Source organism: Drosophila pseudoobscura, chromosome 2 (genome assembly GCF_009870125.1).
Source record: "Drosophila pseudoobscura strain MV-25-SWS-2005 chromosome 2, UCI_Dpse_MV25, whole genome shotgun sequence".
Classification (NCBI taxonomy): Eukaryota; Metazoa; Arthropoda; class Insecta; order Diptera; family Drosophilidae; genus Drosophila; species Drosophila pseudoobscura.
The window spans coordinates 19,205,137-19,226,591 of NC_046679.1; the positions used below are offsets into that span (position 1 = coordinate 19,205,137).

The 21,455-nt window shown below is 41.9% G+C and overlaps 2 protein-coding genes across 4 annotated transcripts; both read left to right on the top strand.

The window, feature by feature from the left end:
- Window positions 1-51: 51 nt before the first annotated feature.
- Window positions 52-10,011, top strand: lovit (loss of visual transmission). Of its 2 annotated transcripts, XM_002137589.4 has the most exons (7): window positions 52-382; window positions 1,599-1,861; window positions 7,761-8,108; window positions 8,161-8,390; window positions 8,937-9,361; window positions 9,424-9,598; window positions 9,656-10,011. In XM_002137589.4, the coding sequence occupies exons 1-7, from the start codon at window positions 195-197 to the stop codon at window positions 9,884-9,886; spliced, it is 1,860 nt and encodes a 619-aa protein (XP_002137625.4). In that variant the 5' UTR covers window positions 52-194; the 3' UTR covers window positions 9,887-10,011. The 2 variants fall into 2 exon arrangements, with proteins under 2 accessions (XP_002137625.4, XP_015037637.2); XM_015182151.2 differs by lacking the exons at window positions 52-382; window positions 1,599-1,861 and adding an exon at window positions 6,310-6,475.
- A 3,205-nt stretch (window positions 10,012-13,216) lies between these two features.
- Cftr (CF transmembrane conductance regulator) lies at window positions 13,217-21,283 on the top strand. 2 transcript variants are annotated; one of them, XM_015182152.2, is made up of 7 exons: window positions 13,217-13,420; window positions 16,160-16,416; window positions 16,472-16,603; window positions 16,664-18,680; window positions 18,743-19,628; window positions 19,689-20,385; window positions 20,445-21,283. In XM_015182152.2, exons 2-7 carry the CDS (start codon window positions 16,232-16,234, stop codon window positions 20,767-20,769), a joined length of 4,242 nt encoding a protein of 1,413 aa, XP_015037638.2. In that variant the 5' UTR covers window positions 13,217-13,420; window positions 16,160-16,231; the 3' UTR covers window positions 20,770-21,283. The 2 variants fall into 2 exon arrangements, with proteins under 2 accessions (XP_015037638.2, XP_001359115.3); XM_001359078.4 differs by having other exon boundaries at window positions 16,189-16,416.
- The last annotated feature ends 172 nt before the right edge of the window (window positions 21,284-21,455 follow it).

The window sequence follows — 21,455 nt, forward strand, 5'->3', positions numbered from 1 at the left end:
GTTGGAAAGGTCATATTCGCATACGAAAATGCCTCAGTGCCTTTAAATTGTTTGCAACCAAGTGCACTTTCAGTTGAGCTGGAAACTGTGTTGGCTTCATTGGCGTGTATTATTTTTGTTAACAAATTTGTGAAACCATAAAAGATTGTGGGCCAGAAGTCAAATTATTGAAGTAAAATAAACTTCTCAACAACATGGAAAAATTGCACCAGTATCAAGGCATCACAGGACGCTTTCATCAATTAAGGGACAATATTAAAGAATTATACCATGGCTTTGATGATGAAGAATCGACTAATATAGTACAAAGGGCTAAACAAACTATTTTGGGTCAGCTCAAAGGAAACACAAGTGCTAATAAGGATTACTCACACATATTCAGGTAATTAAATTAAAGTACATAATTAAAGTTTTTTATGTCTATTATACCTTTTGTGTTAACCCTTCATTTGTATAAATGATTATTATTACATATATGTTTTGAGGAATAAATACGAACCACAAACACAGAGACAAGAGAATTGTACATATACAGTGCCGCTCAACTGAAAAGGTCTAACAATTTCAAAAGTCAAAACGCTTTATCTTTCTAACCAACTTACCGATTTATAAGTCCTTAACAGATCGAATATATGAAGTAATATCAAAGCAAGGTGGGACTACCAAATACTAACTCATACTTCGTGGCTATTTTTGTACGTTAAAAACATCCAAAGATGTGCTTTTTGAATTTTTAAGTTCCTGAACCTATTCAGTTGAGCTAGAATAAATAGGCATTTTTTGTAATGTTTTTGAAAAAATTAATAAATAGCCTTTACAAACGTATCCTGGAAACCACAAACTTTCTTGCTTCTTCTATATTAACAATGAATTATTTAAGCTATTCAGTTGCCACTCAACTGTATACTAGAATAAAGCATATATATCTATAAATGTATTTCATTTTGGCGTGAATAACTGAAGTCTACAGTCAGAGCCGAGTCGAGAAAATTGTACACCCTTGTGTAAGTCCCCAAACGTAAAACAAAAGAAAAATGAAAAATCCAATTTCAAAATGAATAATTTATAATGATTAAATGGTACGAAAGTTCAATCATATATTTTTTCCATATTAAGCGATTATGTTCTCGTACTCGTTCGACAACAAACTAAGTCTGTTAAGAGTATATTTAAGTGGTTCTTAATTAACTTTAGTTTGCTAAGTGAACGCTTTTCTGATGCTGACGTAACAGGAATCCTTTAAGCATTTTCCATATTTGAAAGTGGGAAAAAATAATTTTTGTTTCTGCCGATTCCAAAAATGTTATTCGTAATTTATCAGTCTCACCATGTTTTAAAAATTATTTAATTATTTTCTTAACATTTTCTACAAAGCTTTGGTAGTATATAACATAACTTTAAAAGATTTTGAGCTATAATATAAGAGAGTACACTCTCCCTCCCCTGCGATGTTATTCTCAAGCAGCACATTTCAAATTTATCCTCTTTCCAACTAATGGCCTATATATGATCAAAATTATTTGTATAATCAGATTTTTGTTACGAGTATTTTTGTATATGTACTACAACTAATATATCATGAATTCTTTTTTTTACAGATGTAAATCGCGTTCTGAATTGATACGTGTATCTGCTGCAGTAATGGGCATTGAGTTTTCGTACGCGGCAGAAACAGCATTTGTGTCTCCGACTCTACTTAAAATCGGAGTTGAGCATCAGCATATGACATTGGTTTGGGCATTATCTCCTCTAGTCGGATTCTTTTTATGCCCAATATTGGGATCATTATCTGACCGATGCAAGTTAAATATGGGACGACGGCGGCCATTTATATTACTGCTATCAATCGGAGTAGTTTTTGGTAATAATAATAAGTACATATTTTATGGTGCATGCAGTATTTATAGGTTAAAATCCATTCGATCGTATTTTTACTATACAGATAGACATTATTTCTTGGTTATTTTACGTGTTGTTCCAAAAAATCCCGAGCCAATACTAAATATTTCTAGTATAATAACAGCTCAAAACAGTGATTCGTTTTGCGCTTTTCCGCCTTAAGCACCTCCAGCACCGTGGACTGCTCTGCATTAGTTTCGGATATAGTGACATTGGCCTGTATGGCCTCCAGCAGGTTCTCCAGGTTGCTCGACGAGGATCGTTCTGACAGCAGCTCGGATTTAAGCTGCTCTGAAAGCCTCTAGGCTCCACATTTCCTATAACTATACCTTTCTTGATTATAGTTAGTAACAAAGTTATTAACAGCTCGGTTCCATCCGTGAGGTTTTTCGAGTTTCGCTCCAACTGGGAAATGAGACAGTTCCTAGTATGAGTCAGCCCTTGCCCCTCTGTACCAAGTCGTTCTAGTTTGAGAATTCTGTCTCGGGGGTCTCTGGTCCCAAATTTTTTGATTTGCCCTAATTCATGTGATGGTTTCCGCTCTATTTGTTTTGTCTATTGTGACATTGTCTCGCCATATGAACCGTTTAGTTGCCAATGAAGCAGTCCATTGAATACTCCTTGTAATTGGGTTGTAATCGGTCGGTTACCATAATTCACCTCAGCTTGTACAAAATGCACTTTTGGTGAGGAATGGCATAGCAATAGTGAAGTCTCACAGGCCCTTCCTCAGACGTTTTTTCTGATACCGTCTATAAAACCATTGATTTTGCGTCTCTCCAGAAAGTCGGTTGGAGCATCATTGTAAGCCAAGCGTAAATGTCGCATTATGTCTGTCACTAACTCTTGAAGCGACTCCCCGTAACATTGTTTATTCTTATGAGCATATCATAAAATACACATCGAATATCTTGATATTTTGGAAAACTGTGGTGGAATCTAGGTAAAGGTTAGACAAAACGGAGTGAAGTTTTACAAATCCGTTCTGGGATTCCGAAAACAGGGAACTACAAAAGTGTTGGGAATGAAATAATTTTTTCGAAGAGTTGAGGAATGGCAGAAATAGTTTGAAACATCTGACCTAGACCCCTTTTTATGGATGGAAATTATGTAAGATTCTTGCCAGACGGTGGGAAATTCACCAGCACAAAGTTTAAGAACGGCACTGGGAACCATATCAAGACCAGTAGAAAATTAAATGTACACGACTTTAAATTATTTAATAATGTGGGCATGGATAAAACTTGAACTATTTAGACTTATGACTATATATACTTATGAATTCCCTATTGTTGTAGAGGATTTGTAACGTCCAGAAGGAATCGTTTCCGACCCCATAAAGTATATATATTCTTGATCAGCATCAATAGCAAAGTCGATTGAGCCATGTCTGTCTGTCCGTCTGTCCGTCTCCTTCAGCGCCTAGTGCTCAAAGACCATAAGAGCTAAAGCAACGATGTTTCGGATCCAGACTATCGTGATATGTCACTGCTACAAGAATATTTCAAAACTTTGCCCCGACCACTTCCGCCCCCACAAAGTTTTTTGGAAAGTTTCTATATATTCATTCTCAAATTTAACTATTTTGATGAATTCGCGATGTTTTTGCAATACTCTAAAATTTGGTATGTTATTATAAATTTCATTTATTTTGCTTATCATTTTAAACCATATCTAAATTAACTGCTATTTTTTTCTTTATGCACTTATTGTGCAACTTATATAGCTTAGTTAGTGTATTTGCTAGTAACAGAACAACAATTATTATAAGCATAACTGTTATTACTTTAAAGTCGACTGAGGCAGTTTCGACATTGGTACTTTAGACCCGTGGTCCAACATCTTTCCGACTTCTGATATATTATCCTCTTTTGGGATAGACTTTTAAGAATATATATATATTGTATTAAACGTATTTATTTAAAAAACAAACAAAAAATTACTTACAATTTTTTTCTTTTCATTATATATTAGTTTATTCCTATTCGATCAATGGCTTCCCAGGCCATACTCTATTAAGAGCAACGCTATTATCGCTCAGTATTACAAAAGGTTCTGTCACATTTATTGGTTCTTTTTTTTATACCCGATACTCAAAATGAGTATTGGGGTATATTAGATTTGTGGTGAAAATGGATGTGTGTAACGTCCAGAAGGAATCGTTTCCGACCCCATAAAGTATATATATCTTAATCAGCATCAATAGCCGAATCGATTGAGTCCTGTCTGTCTGTCTGTCCGTCCTTATCAGCGCCTAGTGCTTAAGGACTATAAGAGCTATAGCAACTACTTTTTATAGACTTCTGTGATATGTCACTGTTACAAGAATATTTCAAAACTTTGCGCCGAACACTTCCGCCTCCACAAAGTGCGAAAATCAGTGGCATCCACAATTTCAACTGAAACTGAAAACGCAGAATCGTAGAAGATGACTATATGTTCTAGACTGTAAATTATAGCCAGAATCAAGAAAACAATTTAATTCTTTCTCGCTCTGTCTTTCTCTAACACACAGGTTTCATGGTCGGTTTTGCCAATTGAAAAAAGTGAGTTCAAGGATCTCAGAACCTATAAGAGCTAGAGTCACCAAATTTGGTGTCCACACTCCTGTGATATCGGATCAAGGTCCAGAGCAACCGGAGCAACCGGAGCAACCAAATTTGGTATCCGCACTTCTGTTAGATCTCACTATAAAATGTATATCACAAAATTTCACGCTACCCCTTTCCGACACCACAAAGGACGAAAATCTGTTGCAGCGGCGTTTGCCGGAGGGGAGCCATACTGACTAAGTATCGGGTATAAATGTAGAGTTGCGGTCTCCGCAGCAACTTACTACGTTCCCCCTCGTTTTATTTAATTTGCAGGCTCGGAGCGCTGTTGGTCCCTGAAGATCCCGTTGGTCTAACTTGGCACGTTCAACGGTGCCGGAGCTAGTCTTCTCACAGGCTGTTGGGGCGCCGGTGCTGGTCTTCTTGCAACATGTGTATTTACAGTGCGTCGACTCCAGTGGTCCAGGTCAGTCCGCTGGGCATCTTGGTTCCGGTTTAGTTACTATTTGTTTCTTCTGTATCGTCAGTACGTATTTCCACGCTTTCCAACTTTCGGCTTCGTTGCTGCCTATATTGTCGCTTTGCTGCTGCTGCTGCTATCTTTGTCGTTATTGTTGCTGCTGTTGTCTTTGAATCTTTTTATTTTCACTCCAAAATGCATTTATTTACATGTTCTATTTATATTTAACATGTTCGTGACACTTGTCACGGTCGCCATGTTATATTATGTTTTAAAAAGAAGACGTCTTGTTAGCTTTGAGGTTTATTTGAGAGTGATCGCTCTCCTTTTTTCAGTTTTAATCTGAGGCTTATTACATAGAATATTCTAAGGGAGCTCTGCCGCTAAGAGAGGCAGAGAGAGAGTTACAGTATGTACGTACGTATATGGCTATGGTATAGATATATATATGTACAGACGGCACATACTTGAAAACTGTTTACGTTAGCGATCCTACGCTGCGGCCAGTCCGCATAAGTAGCTGATCGTATTTCTGCACTTATGTATATTTATGGTTGTATAAACAAAGCAACATATGCCTAAAGTTAATGTAGAGTATCACGCTCAACCACACTCAAGAGCCGTAATACGATCAGTCCCTTATACATATGTCGACTGGCCTGCAGTGTCGGCAATATATTCCAAGTGGTCAAATGAGCATTCCAATGTATATAAATATAAGATATAGATATAATCATTGCATTTTTCGGGCTAGCTGAACCCAACATGAAATTCTAAGATTCATTCTGAATAAAGTAACACTGCGGAGCAGACGCTCCAAATTGAAGTTATCTAGGTTCACACTTGTTACAATACACTTGTAACAGTGACATATCACAGAATGTCATTGCTCTAGCTCTTTTAGTCTCTGAGCACTAGGCGGTCATAGGCACCGGCAGACGGACAGACAGACAGGGCTCAATCGACTGGCTATTGATGCTGATCATGAATATATATACTTTATGTGGTCAGAAACACTTCCTTCTGGACGTTACACACATCCACTTTCACCACAAATCAAATATACCCTTATACTCATTTTGAGTATCGTGTATAAAAATAGGTCCCTGATGAACTACAAAGAACGCGTCTTTGGAGATTTTCGATGCTGGATGCATATTCAATCGTATGGAAAAAACGAGGCCTGCACCCATTCTTATTTGGAAAGAATTCACCCAGACCAACTAATTGCTGAAATTCCCGATCACGACGCCGATCCAGACCTACATGATGTCGTAGTTAAAAATATGATTCATGGACCGTGTGGCGCCACCAACTGCAATCATCTTGCATGGTCGACAGTAAGTGTTAAATGATATCCACGAAAATTAACGGCGGAAACGACGGTTATCCTCTGTATCGGCGCCGATCTATTACAAAAAAAAAAACGGTGATTGAGAAAACTGGCGAGACAACTACCCTGGCATAATGTGCATATCTGCCACGCCTCGCCACCAACCGTGCGTCCCACATCTCTGCCAGAAGATCACAACACTCGTGTCTCCGTGGAAAAATCAGAAAAACGGTATGTTCAAGTGGCCTGTAGGGAAAACTTCGTTTTTCTTAGCCATCGTGGTTCGGTTTCCGTTTTGCCCATAGTGCCCTAACCACGATCGGCAGCCCACCCAGCTCCTCCTAAGTTTTGCACCCACAAAAAAGTCCCACGCCTGACGGGAGTACTCTTCGTGAGCCGACCTTGGTGTGGTGCCGAGTTTTTCTCCTTTGCAAATCGTTGAAAAAATTCACCGCCTATTCACTAAAATGTTGTAGCATAGTGTAGTTTTATTTGCATTTATTTTATTTATTGTTCCTTCTGAACCTTGCTATTCGTATGTAAATTCTATTCACCTACCAATAAAAATGCCTAAAATTATTCTAATATTGAAGGTACTTGAGCATATGGATTCATTAGTACATAGCTTTTGGGCCGTTTTTAAACTTTGTGTGGACTTTACAAAAATATATCACCAAAATTTTCCCCAGAAATATTTTGTATATATTCTTTGAATTATTTATTACCTAAGTCTAAAAGCGAATTCTGCTTTTCGGAGCAACCTCACACGAAAAACGGTGAAAATATGATTTTGTATTAGATTTAACAGATGCGTGCACTTATTGTACTGTTAATAATGGTACATAATATAAAGGAGGAATAACAATATTTGACAACACATTAGAAAACAAAACACGTTGAGTACGGTTAGAGAGATAGGACAAAATCCGAACTAGAAGATTCGTTGGGAACCCTAATAAAGAGAATTGTGAATAAGCAGAGCATGGTTCACAGAATCAAATGCCAGGTGGGATAGTGTTAACTACTGTCTTTTACATATATCGCATGTTCACGGTGCATTGTTTGTTTTTGTGCATGATAATAAAAAAAACTATTAAGGTTATAGTTAAAATACAAAAATGAACTTGATCCAATGAAAAAATCTGCATATTTTATTCCACTAGCCAAATTTAATTAAGAACATTTTTTTAGCTAGAATTAGAACTAAACTTAATAAGCATGAATTCAACTTACAAATATTTTTACTAATTACCGAAAGTTGAGTCAGTAATATTAATTTTGAGAAAAAGAAAGAAATTTGATGATTGATAGCTTCATCAATAAAAAATAAATAATATTTATATCTCTATACCCAAGCTCAGTTCGAGTTTTAGACTTACTTTTCCTATTCCATACGGGATGATATCCCAATACTTATCCTACTGGATTTGCCCATTCGTTATAAAATGTATACATATGCATATCAGAAAATTTGTTTACCTATAATTCATCTAATAAACATTTTTTTTATTCAAAGGACTTCTTTTGGTACCAAATGGTGAAAGTTTGGGTTATTGGTTTGGCGACGAACATCAGTACCCGCCTAATGTATTTTCAGTAAGCAACATGACGCAAAATACCACTCACAATACGCATAGCTCTTCAAAGAATTCCCATCCTTGGGGAATTTTTTTTACTGTTTTGGGGACTGTTCTTCTTGACTTTGACGCAGATGCTTGTCAAAGTCCTTCAAGAGCGTACCTTCTGGATGTATGTGTTCCCGAAGATCATGCCAAGGGTCTCTCTACTTTCACTATAATGGCAGGACTGGGAGGATTTTTTGGCTATTCAATGGGCGGCCTTAACTGGGATGACACAGAAATTGGTAAGCTAATTACTGAAGCGAAGAATATTTAATACTTATGTGACTGATGCAGGTCGTCGATTGGGAGGACATGTCAAGGCTGTTTTCTCAATTATAACGGTTATATTTGTGGCTTGTGTTACATTAACAATTACCAGCTTTACCGAAATTCCTCTTTGGGCACTATCGGGCTCAGAAAATAATGACAGTCGAAAGGAACAAGCACAGTTAGAAGTGCCTCTTTCAACTTACGGTGCTATTGACATTGACGTATCATGCAAGAACGCTGAAAATAAGGAACAGGTAAAAAATTTGTATTTATTTGAATTTGTACAATGTTAGTTTTTATATGCGTTAGCCGTGCAAGAAAAGTCAATGGATGCGTTTGAGCATTAGGCAATTACTATTTATTACAGAGATCTACTGTGGTGAATTTGTTACAATGATATAAAGTGAGCGTGGGCTATCTATTTTACGATGGTCATTCGAGTAGTTTGTTTTGTGAAAAGAGTTTGACCGAACACTCATCAATAGCTATTTTACCTAATACCAATAGCTTACCTAATCTCCCGCAGTAGATGGATGTCTTCTAAGCAGATAGTCATCCAATTCATCCACTCACCGCATCATCTATCTACACGACGAAAGATCTTTGCCTAAAGTCAGCACTTTGCGTCTCTTTGGTGCAGCTTTCAAGAAGATGTATTTAAAACTGATCAAATTACTTTTGAATATTTTGTCCTCTTCGATCCTTGGTGATCACGTGCACAACCAGTTTTTCTTCGGCCATCCGATGATATAAATTCATATTAGTTTTATTGATTTCTGCTGGAATTTTTTTATTTTAAGCTTATAACTGGAACGACATCAGATCCCACCTCAACCTTGAATGATGTTGATGAAACTTCATTCACAGAACTTCCAGAACCCTTAACACAAACAATTGAAGTGGAAAATTTACAACAGACACAGAGCTCCGTACAAATAGAGTCATTATCACACTATTTACTATCCATTATATACATGCCACACTCCTTGCGAATGGTATGCCTCACGAATCTTTTTTGTTGGATGGCGCACGTTTGCTACTCACTTTATTTTACTGATTTTGTGGGCGAAGCTATATTCAATGGTGACCCAAAGGCAACAGAAGGCTCAAACCCTCAGATCCGTTACGAAGAGGGCATTCGCTTCGGGTGTTGGGGAATGGCAATGTATTCACTGTCATGTGCTTGCTATTCGCTTGTTATAGACAAGCTTATTCAACGTTTTCGGTAATGCGAAGTTATTGAAACAAATTTGGTCAAAATAATCATATATTCCTAAACTTTTTAAGGGCCAAGCTTGTATACGTTGGAGGTCTTTTTTTTTATTGCACTGGAATGGCCTTAATGGCCTTGACTCGAGCAAAAATAAGTGTCATACTGTTTAGCTGGACGGCGGGTGTTATGTATTCTACTCTCTTCACGATGCCATATTTACTTGTAGCACACTACCACTATTTGTCCACGGTGAGTGTGCCAAAAGTAAGTTATAATCTGCATAAGAAAAATTATTATTGTTTTCAGTTTGAGTTAGATGAAAATGGACAAGCAAAACATGGATCAGGAGTCAGAGGATTGGGCACTGATGTTGCCATTATAAGTAGCATGGTATTCTTGGCCCAATTTATATTATCTATGTGTATGGGTACAATTATTAAATTATCGGGTACTACAACAGCTGTTATTTATACTGCAAGCTTCTTGAGCCTCTGTGGAGCATTTTCTGCTACAAAGATAATGTATTTGGACTTATAAGTCTTTTAAAACAAAAAAATAATTATTAAGAATGCAAATGTTACGTGCTAAGAATTAATGCAATCAAACTTATTTATTATTAAGTTAAAGGTAATAAATCAACGACTATATATTCAACTATTAAAGAATCCGCATCGTTGTGTAAGTAAAGCGGAGCCCTATGCTACCGTTAGCTATTTTGGGGGCGGAATGTGTTTTAGTATCCCTACGAAAACGGTTCGAATACATGAAGCTAGAAACCAAATACGAATAACAAAGGATGTGATTGCTAAAAGGATTAAAGGAGCTAGTCACCAACATACTATGTGCTTTTTGTGTAAACATTTTTGTGTATTTTTTCGCCGATATTGTGTTTTGTTTATCTCTACTTTTTAGATTAACGTTAATAAGTTTAGCTGTGTTTTGTGGAAGGGAGCTTTTGCATGGCAGAGAGTTGGAAAAAGTTGTAAATGGAAAGGTTTTAACCAAAGCATCTTTCCCCTAAAATCTCCCGATTTGAAATACGTTCGAAATACCTGGACAACGTATGTCGATACCTATTAACTGCTGTACTTTGGCTAAATGCTTATACCAAGAACCTGGACTATCTCCACTTAACTTTGACAACATAGGAACTACGATTCTGTGCATTCTCCCCACTTGCCCGTTACCCCGTGGCACACGTGTGGTGATCATTAAATGTTGTATATTCTGCTTTGTGCAATACTCTCTAAGCGGCTCCTCTATCGGATACATTTCTACATGGAGGACATTAAGGCATTAGCAGCAGAGATGATATATGGGTGTACGTTACGTATTCCCAACGAATAATTTTACGAAGTGGATGTGCCGTCGGAACCACTCGACTTTGCAGGCCAGTTCAGTAGAAGAATACAGGTGGTGAAGCCAAATCCAGCTGCGCATCACATCAAGCGCAAACTCTTCCTGCTTAAGGATATTCACAATTGTTCTCATGTCTTTGTCCGGAGTGATGCTGTAAAAAAACCCTTGGAGCCGCCGTACACAGGACCATACCCGATTATATCCAAGTCATCAGACCGGGTGTTCACTATCCGCGTTAATGGAAAAGAGACAGGCTCAAGCCAGCATTTATGGCGAATTCCGAGACCAGCTCTTCTGACGATCAGCTATCAAATGTCCCATTACGGACATATGAGAAGAAAAGACAAAACTGAAGATTTGTAACTTTTCTATGGGGAGTACTGTGGCAGCCCGGCTCGCAGCCCCTCAGCAATTATCATAAATTTGTCCATCTTTTTTCATTTGATACTTGCGCTTCCAAAGTAAAATCTTCTTTAATGAATAATTTAAGTTAACTTTTCTCGGCCTTGTATTGTGTTACCGTACTTTCCAGTAGCAGATGATTTAATGATTTGTACATTCCTATTTTTACACAGTTTAACTGTCCATAGTTGAACTCTAAACATTAAACATTAAACATTAAAACTAGAGCATATCGCTGCAAACAGGTTTATCCAAGATCCACACTCCTAATATATCGGACCGAGACGGGTTTGTTTCAAAATTTCGCCACACCCCCTTCCGACCCCGCAAAGGACGAAAATCTGGAGACATTCACAAATCTCAGAGATTATAACCAACCAAGAGTAACCAAATTTGGTATCCGCACTCCTGTTAGCTCTCACTAGCTGACATTGCACTGGGGTATGTGGTGTAATTTCCATGGCGGCCACAGGATACAGGACTCGACTCGCCCTGAATGTGCATGGATGAGACCAATGAGATGCGAGTGCGCCTCCAGAGGCGAGAGCCCTTTTCGCAGGTGGACCGTGGACCCCACTTGGGACCTTTGCATTTTTAATGCTGATTCTGCCCATCGCCTTCGTCTGCTGGCAGTTTGAGAGCCACTTGCCTGTGTCTATGCGACAATGTGTCCGCCAATGTGTAACCAATGTCAATGGGCTGCCAAAAATAAATTCCAATTGTTCGGCCCGTTTGTGTGCCTTCTTTTATTTCTTTTGGCCCGTCACAGATTCGGTAAAAGTCGCGCGCGAATTTCCTTTACAGCCTTCCGCCGCTTTGTGGATCTCAAATTTTCCGAAAAGGAGTTGACTGTTGTACGCGACTCGCACAACTGATCTGCGGCAAGGTTAAAGCGAAATTCTGTTGCCTCTTGCCATATCACTCATACGCAGTGTTTGACCTACATCCTGTAGCCTACGTACGTGAGTGGATGAGAGTGTAAGTGAGTGTAAGAGAGAGCTTTCGGATTGAGTGTGTTTTTTGTTTTTGATAGACTTTTGTTTACGTTCTCCGCTATTTTTGGCGCCAAAATAGAACAACTGTTGCAGTGGGCGTTTACACAGCGCTGCACGGGGGTCGGGTTTGGAATACACCGCCACACGCCACAGAACGCATATCTTACAGATTTATGAACATACATATGCACATATGTACATACATAGGTGTTCAAAAGAAGGCTAAAGCAACATTAACATTTACATTATTCTATCTTAGAATAAACATTTTTCCATTTATATTTATACTAATTTAATGTTTACTACATTTACGATTTATTTATAGTTAACTATTAATTTATATAAATTAGAAATTAGAATTATAAATTATATTAATAACTAATTAATAATTAAATGAACTAAATGGATCTCTCAATGTAAATTACATCAATTATTACATGACATGTAAAAAAGCTTCAGCTTGCTCTCTGGCAGTGTAAAAGCTCACCCTCACCCTCTCTCTGTCTCACACTCTCGCCCGATTGAAGTGCGTGTAGAGATTGAGTTTTTTGGAGTCTCACAGCAGCGAAAAAAGGGGAATATTCAGAACATTTTGGAGCCTAAAATTTGCCAGACGGACTCCAATTTAATCAACCGTATCATTCACATTTATTAAATTGTATCTAATGTAACGTAACGTAACTGAAGTGTAGCTAATCTGTTTTTAGGGTTAAAGCCTTTAAGTAGCTCAAACAATAAAAATATAAAATGGGATATAAAACGGGTTTGATTTACTAAATTCGAATTAATTATTAGAAGCGTTTTTTTTTTTTGAGAATTACAATGTAATATATGTATATATATAATAAATAAAATATATATATAAAAATTTTTTTTTTAAATTTTCTGATGACAATAAACCAAAAAAGAAAGTTTTTTAATTATGCAAATAAATTGTTACCGTAAATTAGGTGGCCATTAATCAAACAAATTCTACACCCAATTCATGTTATAAGACCCCTGTAGGACAGTTTATTCTTGTTCTCTTTAGCTTTACTTTAAGTGTTCTCTCTCTCTCTCTGCTTGTGTACACCCGTGCTCACTGAGGGAGACTTGGAGCATGGAGCATTGAGCATTAAACCCCATTCCGTTACGGGCAGTCCACTGAGGCGGACGTTTGGCGCGGATTTCTGTTCGTTTTCGTTCGTTGTGTCTGTCGTTCCGTTTCGGTTCTTTCTTTTGTGGGGGTAATTCTGCACGTGTTGAAGCCGCGACTGTTTCGAGTGGTACACAAATCACTCGGTAGTGGAAAATAATTAATGCTGAAGTAGTGTTTGTAAGTGGCTCAATGACTTGATTAATTTTTACGTGATTACTTAAATTGTGCAGTTTTATTGCCCTTTTCGCCCGGCAATCGTCTCCTTCTATCTCTCTCTGTCTCTTTCCCTGTCGTTCGCGTAATAAATGGCATAAAAATACATACTGTCTGTGCGTGTATGTGAGTGTGTGTGTGTGTGAGCACTTGGCTTTTGTTTTTGCTTCCCCTCCTCCTGATCCGTTCCCCAATATGCTGGCTGTCTCTGACGCCGTCTCCCTTTGGTTTTACGTCATTCACCGTTATTTAATTTGGCTATGGGCAATTGTATGCTCGTGAGGGCAGTGCAGTGCAACAGCGAAAGAATTTGCAATGCCGGTTTTCCCCACACAACCTACCAACCCCCCTCCCGCCCAGCGACGGCTGTCTGGCAACCACTTGTTTGCCTGTTCTGTGGGTTCGGGTACGCAGATACCGTTTGCCGCTGTGTGTGTGTGTATTGCACGAGTCAAAGTGGCTTTGTGTGTGTGTGTTGCGTTAGCCGGTAAAAAAATTAATCACTGTTTTTACAAGTTGTGTTTGTTTTCACACAAAAAATAGCAACGGAAAGAAAAGTTATTATCAATAATTTTTAGAGTCGGTGTTTGAATTTCATTTCGTTTGAACTCTTTCCGTTTGATATATGATATCATACGGTAAATTGAGTGGCTGGAACAACTGTTGCTCAAAGCAGCAGACTAACTGTAAAGCGAGTGGGGAGAACCAAACCGAACAGAACCCTAGAATTAATTTGAAAACGTGGTCTAGTATTAGCCCAAGTTTAACCAAAAAATTACAAAGAGAATAAAGAATAAAGCCAATCTTTGGATGCACATAAGTGCGTGATCTATGGATGAAAAGATCTGCAAGAAATCTAGGAACCATAGGAAGGATTTTTTCCATCAAGTGGCATCCATTTCCCCCTAATCTATAACCAACATTTGCGAATAGAACCTCTTTTAACCGGCTGTCACTCGTCCTAATCAGCTGTAAGAACATAATATACCATACTACCACGTTTAGATAGCACAAAAATATGTAGGGCAAACTGTGCTCTTTTATCATTTCTTTCAGCAATGCGAGATAATTTTAATTACTTCACTAATATAATCTCCTTATGCGGTTTTAATGGGTCTAATTAGGGATACTCGAGAGTCGACCATCTGCGAAAATTTCCTTTCTGTTTCCGTAAATTAATTCCCATTGGAACAATTAAGAACGATCAAGTTCAATTGGAAGAATCTGCGATCTATTTGGTGTTATGACATCCCATGCCGCCCTGTAAATGGTGATGATAATATTCCATTGGCGGCGCCAGGCGCCCCCATAATGAAACATGAACAATTTCGCGGTCAATCACTTAACTTTTATTAACTGAAAGCTGAAGGAACGTAGAAGAAACTTTCCGAGGAACAAATACACCGCCTCGTCAGCTTTACATGGGAAAACTTTCCATGCGAAAAATGAAATTTCCTTTTGCGCGTAAGTGGGTCAAATTGTGTTTTAGTCTGGCACATGGCTTATAACCTTCCCAAAACACAGACACATCATTATACATAAACGGTGTGTTGTGTGGGTTATCTGAGAAGGTCTCTGGACTTTTGCTTACCAATTAATAAACATTATGATTATTGTCATGCGAGTATTAGGAGGTCTTCTCGCACACGTAAACGTACGTGTGCCTCTGTCCTGGCTCCAAATGCTTTATGATTAACGCTCCTCGTGTCATATGCTATCAGTTACAGACAAAGCAAATAAACATGGCTCAGAGCTAATGACCGATATCATCGTGAGCAAACGGTGTGACTGACCGTCCCATCTGGAGACGCGTATGTGTGTTTTGGAGCGTATGCTGGAACACAGTTCGTCTTGATTTTTATGGTACATTCGTAGTACGAGTATTTCTTTCTGAATTGGAAACATCTGAATGAACGGAAAGTATTTTCGAAAGCCGTAAGGTAGGGATCTGGCTGTCTTGTTTTTTAAAATCTATGCCAAGTTGTAGGAAATATGTTTACTATTTGGTAGGGCTCATATAAAACCGATGCTATATCAATAGGAACATCCTTTGCTTCTTGGATCTGCCCTTTGTTAGAAGTTCAATAAGTCCTCAATTAATGGAGGAAGTGAACCATAAATTAACTAATCTTTGTACCCTTTCTGAGAATATTATGGTTTGGGCGAGATCTTAGAACAACATCACTTAGTATAAAGATTATATCCATGTCATGCCTTGTCATATCATAGTAAAGATTTGCATTAATGCCATCAGTATTCAAGGGAAGGGTTCTACCGTGACCGGTGTTTGCTTTTATTATTTATTAAATGTTGAAACTTGTTTTAAACTGGTTGAGAGTACGAGTAATCAATAATAATCGTTTAGGAAATTGTCTTTTTTATCTCGTTGTACTGTCGTATGTTTTTTGAACGAGTATTCAGTGATAGCTGAGAACTGTATGTTCCATAATCTTTACTGTGATGAAATCCCTTACTAATTGGGTTATAAGTTATTGCTCAAGGTCGTCGTAACTGATAAGAAACCAGTCGTAGACAAGGCCCGCTGATCATCACAGCACATTAACATATAATAATACAATATATAGGGTATTGAAATGACCGGAATTACTTGCGGGCTGCTGATTACTTCAGCCTTATCGGAGTTATGCCGAGTCGTAAAAATGAGACTGGAGTAACTTTTTTTTATTTTTAACATAAGTTTAGTTCTGTTTATCGCCACCTACAACCCACAGGTGGAACCGCAGACGCTGACCAAACAGATAGCCATATGATAACATGGACAGCAGTCCAAAGCCGGAGCGTAAAAATCCGCGTCAGGGTGCAAATATCTTCTCGCAGTTGATATTTGCATGGGCGTTGCCATTGCTCTACCGGGGATCGCGTCGAGGCCTAAACACAGACGATCTGACGGAGTGCCTCGAGGAGGATCACTCCGAGCAGTTAGGCGATCGTTTGGAGGAGTAAGTACTGACTGATGGATCATAAACTCATCTAAAGCCTGTACTCTGTTTGTAGTGAATGGTACAAGGAGGTGGAACGAGCCCATCGCAAATCGAACAAGCCTCGGCTAAGGAATGCCCTATTTCGTTGCTTTTTAGGACCAACGATCGTCAATGGTCTTATTTGTTTAATCTATATAGTGATCAAGTGAGTCGGAAAACATGGATCATTTAAGGCATAAAACTATAAATATGTTTTGTTTTTTAGAACCTTGATACCCGCTGTACTGGCCCAGTTGTTGCTTCAGTTCCAGAAGCTGCCATCACCCACACCCGTCAAGGAAATATCTCTAACAGAGACCCTAAACAGAACAGCCCGCTCTATTGGTCACTTTGTGCTGTCGCAGGCTGTGGCCGATGCCAGCGGAGCAGGCAGCGATGTCGATTCCCCCAATGCCCTGGACAAGGGCCTGGATCCCACCAAGGAATACGTGCAGCTCTCAACCGAAGAGGTGGCTCGGAATGCCAGCATCCAGCGGAGTAGCTTCGAGGAGGCCATCGAATACATTTGGAACGATGCCTACAGCCTGGGCTGTGTCCTCGTGGGTGCCACTCTGTTTGGCTGCTTCCTGCTGCATCACGTGGATCTGCGTCAGCGTTTGATGGGCGCTCGGATGCGCATTGCCTGCTGTTCGCTGATCTACCGCAAAACCCTGAGGTTGTCAATGAAGACGGCGGGCCAGACCCCGGCTGGATATCTGATTAACCTGCTCTCGAACGATGTGAATCGTTTGGACTATGGCTTCATATTTGTCCACTGGATCTGGATCATGCCCATGCAGGCGGTGCTCACGTGCTACCTGATTTGGCTGCGCATTGGCATCCCGGCGCTGGTGGGGGTGATTGGGCTGCTGCTGAAGACCATACCCGTGCAGACGGCGCTCAGTAAGCTGACGTCCGTGTTGCGGATGCGGATCGCCGAGCGCACCGACGCTCGCGTGGGCATCATGAACGAGCTGGTGCAGGGCATACAGGTGATCAAGATGTATGCCTGGGAGCGGCCCTTTCAGGCGGTCGTGGCCGAGGCCCGACGCAGCGAGATCCAACAGATCCGCTATGCATCCTACCTGCGTGGCTTCTACCTCAGCACCATGGTGTTCACGGAGCGTTCCACGCTGTACATCACCCTGGCGGCGGCCGCTCTCATGGGCCAGCCCATCACCGCGGACTTTGTGTTCTCGGCGGCCAGCTACTACAACATCCTGCAGCTGGTGGCCGCCATCTGGTATCCCCTGGCCATTAGTTTTGGAGCCGAGGCCTTGGTCTCCCTGCGGCGCATACAGGACTACCTGCAGCTGGAGGGGCGCGACGAGAAGACCCACGGACTGACGCACAAGCAGAACCAGGATGGTGGCGACTCGCGTGCCGTCATCCTCAAGGACATCAATGCCAGCTGGGACATCGAGAAGCCGGTGGCCCAGCGCACCCTCCAGAGCATCAACCTGCAGATCGAGAAGGGTCAACTGTGCGCCGTAATTGGAACCGTCGGAGCCGGCAAGAGCTCTTTGCTCCAGCTCCTGCTCGGAGAGCTCCCGATCATCGATGGCGGAGTCGTGATTCAAGGAGATCTGTCGTATGCCGCCCAGGAGCCCTGGCTCTTCACGGGCACCGTGCGCAAGAACATTCTGTTTGGAGAGCAGTACGATCGGAAGCGCTACCAGGAGGTCACCCGATGCTGTGCCCTCAGCACCGACTTCCAGCAGCTGAGCAACGGCGACAAGACGGTGGTGGGCGAGCGCGGTGCCTCGCTCTCTGGCGGTCAAAGAGCGCGCATCAGCTTGGCCCGGGCTGTCTACAAGCCCGCCTCCATTTACCTGTTGGACGATCCACTGAGTGCTGTAGATGCCCATGTGGGGCGGCATCTGTTCGACGAGGTGATTGGACCCAGGGGCCGTCTGGCCCAGCTGAAGGCCACCCGCGTTTTGGTCACACATCAAGTGCACTTTCTGTCCGAGGCCGATGTGATTGTGATTGTGGATCAGGGACGTATCCTAAGGAAGGGCACATATCAGGAGCTAATCAACAGCGAACTCGACTTTGCCAAGCTCCTGGAGCGGCCCAAAGAGGAGGAGACGGAGAACAGCAACAGACTGAATACATCATCGCCTACCATCAGTGGCCATGACCTGGAGGATGACGATGATGACATACCCTACATTGATGGCGTACGCGATGGCTATCAGCCGCTGAGGAAACAGAGCAACTCCACCCACGGCAGCAAATCGGTAAGATCAGAGTGGAGTCTCCTCAATCTATATCTATCTATCTATCTATATGTATTTCACAGTTGAACAGCAGCGATCAAACCGAAATGGATCCGGATGATGATGATTTGGCGGAGGCCCAGGCCTCTGGTGGTATCTCCCCGAAAGTCTGGTACGAGTATTTCCATGCGGGCAGCACTTGCCTGAGCTTCAGCTTCATGGTGTTCGTCATGCTGATGTCCCAGGTGGTGTGCAGCAGCTCCGACTTCTTTTCGAACATCTGGACGCAGCAGGAGCACCAGCGATCGCTGGGGGAACCCACCAGCTTCACCACCTTCGAGTGCATGTACATCTATGGCGGGCTGATCATCGCTGTGGTTATTATGACCACTTTCCGTGGCTTTCTGTTCTTCAAGACGTGCATGCACGCCTCCAAGGTGCTGCACGATCGCATGTTTGGCTGCATTTTGCATGCCACAATGCGGTTCTTTGACACGAATCCCTCGGGCAGGATACTGAATCGTTTCTCCAAGGATATGGGGGCCATTGATGAGCTGCTGCCTCGGGCCATGATGGACTTTATACAGATTGCTCTCGTCATGTTTGGTATCCTGATTGTGATCTCTGTGGTGAATCCCGTGCTGATGGCTGCCATGCTTGTGGTGGCCGTCATCGATATGCTCATCCTGAAGCTGTATCTGCGACCATCGCAGGATCTGAAGCGGCTGGAGGGCATCTGCCGCAGTCCTGTGTTCTCGCATCTGAGCTCTTCGCTCTCGGGACTGGCCATCATACGCTCCCGACAGCTGCAGGATGTTGTGGCCAAGGAGTTCGATCTGCTGCAGGATGTCCACAGCAGTGTCTGGCAGCTGACGATGGCTGCGAATACGGCGCTGGGTCTTTGGCTGGACTGCGTCAGTTGTGTCTTCCTTTCGGTCGTCACATTCAGCTTCATCATCAGCAACGAATGTGAGTGGAGGACGGGTCCTTCTGTTGGCAGTTTCTACTAATTTGTGAACTCCTTTATAGCCACGTACAGCGGCAATGTGGGCCTGGCCATTTCCCAGGCCATGATACTCACGGGCATGGTGCAGTATGGCGTCCGCCAGGTGGCCGAGTCCCTGCAGCAGATGACCAGCGTGGAGCGCGTGTTGCAGTACACCGAACTCGAGCAGGAGCCGGCGGTCAGTGAGAAGGAGCCACCGGCCCAGTGGCCCACCCATGGCCAGGTGGAGCTGCGCGACATGAGCTGTCGCTACGATCCCAATGGATCGCCGGTGCTCAAGAATCTCAGCCTCACCATCGAAGCGGGCTGGAAGGTCGGCATAGTGGGCCGGACAGGTGCTGGCAAATCGTCGCTGATTGGAGCCCTCTTCCGATTGGCGCACATCGAGGGCGGCATCTATATCGATGGCATTGAGACGGGCACCATTTCGCTGGAGATCCTGCGCACTCGCATCTCGATTATACCCCAAGATCCGGTGCTTTTCTCGGCCACCATTCGCTACAACCTGGATCCGTTTGAGCGGTACACGGACGCCGAGCTCTGGCACGCCCTGGAGGACGTGGAGTTGCGCGGCGCCATTCCCGGACTGGACTACATGGTCACGGAAAGGGGCAGCAACTTTAGCGTTGGCCAGCGACAGCTTCTGTGCCTGGCACGGGCCATACTACGGAATAACAAGGTCCTGGTGCTGGACGAGGCCACGGCCAATGTGGATCCACAGTGAGTTCTTCAATCTGCCATCTGTTCTGCTTCAATCTGAACCTATTTTCTCTTGCCAGAACCGATGGCCTGATACAGCGCACCATTCGCGTCAAGTTCCAGCAATGCACCGTCCTCACGGTTGCCCATCGGTTGCACACTGTCATGGATTCGGATCGCATTATCGTCATGGACGCTGGCACAGCGGTGGAGTTTGATGTCCCGCATCTGCTGCTCAAGAAGTCCCGGGGCCACCTCCGACAGATGGTCGAGGCCACGGGCAGTGAGTCGGACGGTCTCAAGAAGGTGGCCAGCGATACCTTCAAACGTATGCAAAGGCAACGGGAGGACCAAAGGGCCGCGGCGCAACAGTCGTCGGAAGACGATCAGCGGCAGGAGGAGTGAGTGGGAATGGGGCAATGGAAACTCCGGGATTCGCATTTACCCCACAGCCGGTGCTGTGTAGCCCAACGGAAACCGTACCAAAATGATTTTCTTTTTGCATAGATACATATTTGTATGTAATATTCATGTTTTTCATGTTCTTAGCCTTTAGTTTAAGACTCGATAACAGTTTTGAAAACCGAAAAGTCTAGATTGTGTGCTGCCTTATATGTATTGTACTTAGATATTATGTTATCTCTCCAAAAAAAGGGGGGAAAAAGACCAGGAAAAGCCAGTGAAATGTTCACAAAATATACAACATGACATACTTAAATAATCTTCCGAACAGGCGGAAGCACTTTTCACTTAATCACTCATTTAGTTTAGTTTTTCCAAATGTACTTATAAATATAGTTGATATACATTGTATATTCCTCCGACTTGATTCAACTGTGAAATGTGAACAATTGTACTTGAAAATTGTAGTTAGACGCGTGTTTTTTGAATAAATAATGGCCGTTTCTTAAAATATAAATAACCAGCTGCCCCGGCTGGATGCATGGCGATGAGCCAGCCGTTCAATGGTTCTGGTGTGGTCTTAATTGCAGGTATTTGACTTATGTTTGAGTTTGAGCTAACTATAATGGGGACATTCTTTGTCCATAGCAGCAATCAGCACTTTCGGATGAGCGCAACAATCCATTTTT

Bases quoted from the DNA above. Each gene is read 5' to 3' on its own strand.
- lovit (XM_002137589.4), top strand. From the start codon at position 195: ATGGAAAAATTGCACCAGTATCAAGGCATCACAGGACGCTTTCATCAA. The intron at 8,391-8,936 runs GTAAAAAATTTG...TTTTATTTTAAG, and splicing joins ACGCTGAAAATAAGGAACAG to CTTATAACTGGAACGACATC. The intron at 9,599-9,655 runs GTGAGTGTGCCA...TATTGTTTTCAG, and splicing joins ACTACCACTATTTGTCCACG to TTTGAGTTAGATGAAAATGG.
- Cftr (XM_015182152.2), top strand. From the start codon at position 16,232: ATGGACAGCAGTCCAAAGCCGGAGCGTAAAAATCCGCGTCAGGGTGCA. The intron at 16,417-16,471 runs GTAAGTACTGAC...CTCTGTTTGTAG, and splicing joins TTAGGCGATCGTTTGGAGGA to TGAATGGTACAAGGAGGTGG. The intron at 18,681-18,742 runs GTAAGATCAGAG...TGTATTTCACAG, and splicing joins CCACCCACGGCAGCAAATCG to TTGAACAGCAGCGATCAAAC.